Source organism: Protopterus annectens, chromosome 1.part0 (genome assembly GCF_019279795.1).
Source record: "Protopterus annectens isolate FY-2018-M chromosome 1.part0, PAN1.0, whole genome shotgun sequence".
Lineage (NCBI taxonomy): Eukaryota > Metazoa > Chordata > Ceratodontiformes > Protopteridae > Protopterus > Protopterus annectens.
In genome coordinates this window covers 612,967,077-612,974,045 of record NC_056725.1, presented here as the reverse complement: position 1 = coordinate 612,974,045, position 6,969 = coordinate 612,967,077, and the positions used below count along the sequence as shown (strand labels likewise).

Below are 6,969 nucleotides of genomic sequence, written 5' to 3'. Positions count from 1 at the left end.
CCTATGGTAAACTGTCTCAATGACTTCTTTTTAAAACTTCCATGCACTTCTCAACTGACTGCCCCTTTGGGGGGAAAGATTGCTCTTCATGCAAAGAACTGGGATCTCAATACCCAGGACAAATGGGTTTTAAATATAGTCCCAGGGATACAGATTTCACTTCCACACGTTACCAACATCAAGTGGATGGCCAGATCTACCCCCAAATCAGTGGGCAGAGGCCCAAAAGCAAGTACTTTCTCTCTTAAGCAAGGAGGCTATTCAGTTGGTACCAGAAGAGGAAAAGGGACAAGGTTTCTACTCGAGACTTTTCCTGGTACCCAGAAAAGACGGTTCATGACGTCCTGTCCTGGACCTGTCTATTCTAAACACCTTTTTGGTGATTCCAAAATTCAAGATGCTGACTCTTCACCAGTTGCTCCCTATGCTAGGCAAAGACACCTGGTTGGCAATACTAGATTTAAAGGAAGCATACCTGCAGATCCCAGTCAGGGAATCTTGCAGAAGATACCTACGCTTCAAAGCAGGCTATACACGCATTATCAGTTCTCTGCACTGCCCTTTGGCTTATCTACTGCGTCCAGGGTATTCACAAAGTGCCCAGCTCCAGTCATTGCATTTTGCAGGCAAAGAAATATTCATATATACCCATACCTGGACGATTGTCTAATTCGGGCAGAAAGCCAGGACATACTTTTGAATCATCTGGCCTTTGTACAAAGGGTGCTAACTTGTCTGGGGTACACCATAAACGAAAAGAAATCACACTAGGTACCCTGTCAACAAATTATATTTCTGGGAGCAAGCTTGAATACAGCTTCCCAGATGGCTTTCCTCACGCCAGAGAAACAAATTCATTTGACAGCCTACTTCAAACAAGTGGCCGCAAAAACCCTGCTTATCTGCAAGGCAAATACTACAAGCCTTGGGGTTCATGGCCTCCTGCATTCTTCTAATTCCATATGCAAGACTGCATATGAGGAAGCTACAATGGTATCTAAAAAGCCTATGGTGTCAACATTCTCAGGATCTGGAAGCAATGATTCCTGGCATACTTTGCCTATGCCTAGAGTTTCTTTGATGGGCAGAGGCCTGCCACCAAAACAAGGGACTACCATTCACACTACCCCCTGCCACCCAAACCCTAACAACAGATGCATCAGACTATGCATGGGGGGCTCACCTGGCAGGGAAGTGCATTCAGGGCAAATGGAACCCAAGTCAAATGCACCTGCATATCGATCAAAAAGAAATGTTAGCTGTACAGAATGCTCTGACAGCCTTCAAAGACCACATTCTTCCAGGACAATTAATGGTAAAGACGGACAGCACCACTGTTATGTGGTACATAAACAAGCAGGGGGGGTTACACATTCTTACCCCCTCTGCAGACTAGACATGGCATTGTGGAACACAGCCCTGAGCTACCAAGTGCATCTTCAAGCTCAATTCCTGCCAGGAAAACTAAATGCAGTGGCAGACTAACTAAGCAGAAACCTCATGGACCTACACAAGTGGAAACTGGAACCAAGGATTTTCAACATGTTAACAAGCAAATGGGGGAGCCCAGATATAGACCTGTTAGCCTCCCCCCAGAACTATCAGTTGGACTAATTTTGCACAAGGACTCCCCAGAAACAAGCTTGGAAAGTGAAAGCTCTTTCCTTCAGCTGGAATAACTTATCAGTTTATGCCTCTGCTCTCCAAAGTACTACTAAAGATCAAACAAGACAAACAAAGGACAATTTGGAATTGCTCCAGACTGGCCACTCCAATACTGGTACCCCCTCTTGCGCAGTGTGTCACTGTTGGCCCCATGGCACCTGCCTCAGACTCCTACCCTATTGTCTCAGCAGAAGAACCAGATTCTGCACCCTCAGCTTCAAACACTGAACCCAGCAGCCTGGCTAATTACCTAATCTCTCCTTTACCATCCCTCAGTAAACCAGTGATGGATATAATTTTAGAGGCAAGGAGGCCTAGTACTAGAAAATCTTATGCTGAGAAATGGAAAAGATTCTGTGCCTGGAACCATTCTCAAGGGATGAGCACAGCAGTGCCCATTTTACCTCAGATTTTACAATACTTAACTGAGATGCTTCGCAAGGGCCTTTCTCCTCCATCAAGATTTATGCCTCAGCCATTTCAGCTCATTATAACACAGAACCTCCCCTCTTCTCTCATCCACTGCTCAAGCAGTTCCTCAGAGGGGCCAAAAATCTACAACCACCCAAGAGACCTCCAACTCCAGCCTGGGACCTTAACTTTGTATTGGAGAAACTCACTCTTCCTCCTTTCGAGCCAGCTGCTACTGCAGGCTTAAAATTCCTTTCTTGGAAAACAGCTTTCCTTTTAGCAATCACCTCAGCAAGAAGGGTATCTGAATTACAGGCCCACATGGCAGTGGAGCCTTTCATCATCTTTCATACGGACAGGGTATCCCTCAGGACCAATCCCTCCTTCATGCCCAAGGTGGTATCCAGTGTGGCCCTTAATCAGTCCATTCATTTGCCAACCTTCTTTCCTAATCCACAAAACAAAGGGGAATGGATACTGTACTCCTTAGATGTGCACAGACAACTTAGATTCTACTTGGACAGGACTAAACCTCAAAGGAAATCTGACTAACTGCTGGAGGCATTTGCTACACGGGCAGAGGGGAAGGCCATTTCAAAGCAAACCATTTCCAAATGGATAGGCCATTGCATTAATTTCTGCTACAAGCACCATGGAAAACATATCCCACAGGGGATCAGACGCCACTCAACCAGGGCTGCATCTACCTCTACAGCCTTTCTCAGAGGTGTCCCTACCAGGGACATCTAGAAGCTGCTACCTGGAGTTCTGTAATACTTTCACCAAGCATTACCATCTGCCAATTTTCTCTAAATCCAGAGCTGGCTTTGCCACTGCAGTCTTGCAGGGCCTTATAGCTGGTCCTAATGCTATCTAAATTCCTCCTCCCATCCTTAGCTTTGGGAGTCTACCCAAATGTGATGACTGCAACAGTGAAACACAAAAAACATAGTACAGTTGTGTACACTTACCGTAAATGTAGATGTTCAAGTGTATTCACTGTTGCAGTCCTGGTTACCCTCCCTCCAGCCCCCTTACTTCTTTTGGCTATACCACTACTCTCCTTTACAATGCTCAAAAGCTTTTTGGTGTATTTGCTTTTTTGTTGGAGGTATAACCTTGTATATTTATAGATTTAATTGCTTCCATTAGGGGGGCACCTGACATCTGGGACAAGAAAAACGGATGTAGTGGCGTCGGCTGCATGTTTTATATCCCTGATGACCTGACGTCACGGAAGAAGGGACAGCAACTGACACAGGACACAAGACTTTGTTAATCAGGCCGACTGAGGGCTACTGCAAGCAGATAACCCAAATGTGATGACTACAACAGTGAATACACTCCAACATCTACATTTATGGTAAGTGTACACAACTGTACTTTTTCTTCCCTAATTTTTCTAACAAGGCAGAGCACAAATTTCACCAACTGGATGTGCATAGACAATTGCGTTTTTATCTGGACAGAACGAAAGATTTTAGAAGGTCAGATCAATTGTTTCCTTTTCAGATACTAGGAAGGGCCCTCCAGTTTCTAAAGTCACAGTATCTCACTGGATTTCCAGCTGCATTTCCTTTGTCTATTCATCCAGTGGCAAACATCTCCCCTTCAAGGTGAAGGCTCATTCTACCAGGTCTGTATCTACCTCGGTGGCTTTTCAGGCAAAAATTCCAATAGATAATATTTGTGCTGCAGGAACATGGGCTTCACCTCATACATTCATTACTCACTACAAATTGGATATGGCTTCCAGGAACAGGTCTTCCTTTGGTTCCACAGTACTCAGCAGCATTTTCAAATGAGCCACCCAAGATGAAGGTGCTAAGGATGCTGTCCCAAGAGTAAGAATGAAGGCGAGATAGGACTACAGAACATAAAGAAGTTATGTACTTACCATAACGTTCAATGTTTGTAGTCCATCTCGCACTTCATTCTTACAAACCCACCCTCCTGCCCCCTTCCTTGAGGACCTGGGGGGGGGTAGAGTGTCTACTGCCTTTTTATTATGTTTGGTCCTTTCAACTTGGTTTGTTTGTCTCTATATGTTTCTCCTTGCAGCAAATAAGATCTGGGTTATGTTAGTGATGCATTGTGGGATACCTCCTAGCCACGAGCCAACCAGATGTTTTTGAGCTAGAGTATGGCCGAGTCGGAGCCGAGGTTCGACTCCGATCCCAAGTGTAAGAATGAAGGGCGAGATGGACTAAAAACATCAAACGTTATGGTAAGTACATAACTTCTTTTTTTGGCAAGTGAAGAACCAAATGCAGTTATGTTTTAAACATTGTAATTCTACAGACATTCATAGCGCTGTGTTTTTCTGAATAATTAATTTGATTATTTGGTTATTACAGAAATATATTGTGGATTTTTTCTCTGCTGAGGGAAGAGGGTAGGGCTAAATAGTCAAGCTCACCGAGGTGTTTGTTATACACTAGGCATCATGTATTTTGATGTAAAAGATTTGGCATGACATGACCTACAAAGAACTAAATCTCTCAACTGGGAAGAGCTGAAGTTTGACTTGTATGAAATTTGAAGAAAATTGTTCACAGTTTTGCAAAGTTATGGTATTTTAATGAGTTGTATTGGTTAAATTGTGGACAAAATAAAGTTGAGATTAACTGGACAACTTATAAGACAGAAATTCCAATATTTGCTAATGTATTTGAATGGGCAGTTGATATGAGAAGTGGGTGGTGGTCTGAGAATGAGCTGTATTATGTAATAGATGTGGGGGACGGAAATAAACCTAATCAGGTGGCTAACTTGGGGTTGTATTGCTGAAAATGAGACTGGATAAAACAGTTTGGGGGCAATGGGGCTGCCAGAATTGATAGACATGGATAGGTATGGTTTTGTAGCAGAGAGGCAAGCATTTAACAACATTAACAGTACAATGGTGATCCAGAGAGAAGCAGAATGTAAGAAAATGTCACTGTTCTTGGTTAGTCTTGCTGATGAAAAAGCATTTGGCAGAGTAAGCTGGAATTTTGAGTAGAACAATGGAGGCATTTGTGTTCCCTGATGTAATGATAAGGTTAATTGGGAGAATATATGAAGGATTGGAAGCAAGAATTAGTAGGAGGGTTCCTGTCTGATAAGTTTTATTCAACAGAGGAACCAGGCAGGGCTACACCTTTCCCCTGTGGTATTGCTTTATATTTCGAGCCATTGGCACAGAAAATAAGGGACTCAGAAATTCTAAGATATAATTAGTATGATAATCAAGAAAGGTTGCCTTTATTTCCAGTTGATATTGCTTTGCAGTTGATAAATCCAGAAAAGGACATTTTGGTGGTGTGGAAGGTTTTGAGATAGTCAGGTATTTTCTGGATATAAAATTAAGATTAAACAAGGGCTATACCTGTAAATTGTGCATCGCCACTCATTGTTTCAGTAGTATCCCTATATAAGGGGATACGATAAGATGACGTATTTTAGGAGCATGAATTAGAGGCTTCTGTTATGGCAGCTAAAGGTAAGTGGGAAGAGACTAAATAAAATAGAATGCATACAATTGAGAAACTAGAATCTTTGTTTATGGACAGGAAGAAAAAAATAGTGAAAATGTTTGTATTTCTAGTTCTATATAGAGATTAGGCATCTTCATTAACTTTAGCAATTATTTCATAAATTAATATGTTTCTACAATGGTTTGTGATTAATAGAATGTTTCTTAACAAGTCAGATTATTATTCGTCTCTTGTTATTAAGTTCACTTATTTGTTTTGAGCATTATGTTTTCATTATTTGACTCTTAATTTATTGTAAATGGTAATTCTTACCATCGGTCTTGGCTGAAAATAGATTTCACTCTGACCCACTTACCTATTTAATAAATATGCAAGTAGATAAAATAGTGCATTAGATAAATCCTGATTGCTAGGACCTCTTCACATGTGACTTCTGCCTGCAGCTCTGGACCATTTCCATCTTTGTGTAATACTTATGTAGCTGATGTCTGTAGAGCAGGGCACAATGCATACATATGTCCTGCTGAGCCTTTTTCATAGCTGTAGTACTTTTTCTTACATTTTAGGCATTTAGTATCCCTAGGAGCACTCCTGGCATCTTTTCTCACGGTAACTGTCTCCATTTCTTATCACATCATCATTCTTCAGGTATTTATTGAATATCTGCTACTTTACATTCCCAGCCATTTTGTTCCAGTACTCCAGGACTTTTTTGTCAGCCATTTGGAGTGCCCACGCTGCTACTGGTTTTAGTGTCATTCACTGGGGGGGGTGGATTCTTCCAGTGCTAGTCCTTTATGTTGCCACTCAAAAAGATGTAAACAGATATACAGTGACAGAAATGTTATCATTCACCATGGTTTCTATCTCAGATAATGGTAGGTGAGCCATGGTATGGTTTTAGCAAGGTTATTTTCTTTAGCACTAAATAACCAATGTTTTTTTTCTGTTTCAGACAACACTAGAAAAAATACCTGAACATATTAAAGAACCAGTTTGGAGCACTGGCACATCTCCAGAAGAAGCAAGTTTAAAGCAATGAACGGTCTCTACATATAAGATAATCTACCTTTACATGCCTCTGTACTGTATATGTTTGCACATGTTCTGTATAAAAATTTTATAAAACATTCATTGCTGCTTGTCGTTTTTTCATACGCCTGCTTGCTTGTCACAAGAAGAATGGCTTTCTGCCTGTGTTATGTTATTAGGGTTCATGACATGAGTTAGAAAAATGTAGAAAACACAGTAGCTACATATTCAGTGTAGAAACAGCACAGATGAGTGCATGTTGAGAGTACTTGAGTTTAATGCCTGCGTGCAAAAAATACTGTAGTAAAATGTTTCCACAAAGCAAATTTGCAAGAGGTGGCCATATTACTGTAAAATCTCTTAACTATAGTAAAGTTGGGTG

General features: G+C 41.5%; 1 protein-coding gene across 1 annotated transcript in view; it reads left to right on the top strand.

The window, feature by feature from the left end:
• Nucleotides 1-6,685, top strand: part of MRPS10 (mitochondrial ribosomal protein S10) — a 457,510-nt gene extending 450,825 nt beyond the window's left edge. Inside the window, exon 7 of the mRNA XM_044061852.1 lies at nucleotides 6,511-6,685. Coding sequence (XP_043917787.1) covers nucleotides 6,511-6,597 — 87 coding nt within the window. The 3' untranslated portion in view covers nucleotides 6,598-6,685. The remainder of the gene's footprint in view (nucleotides 1-6,510) is intronic.
• Nucleotides 6,686-6,969: the final 284 nt, after the last annotated feature.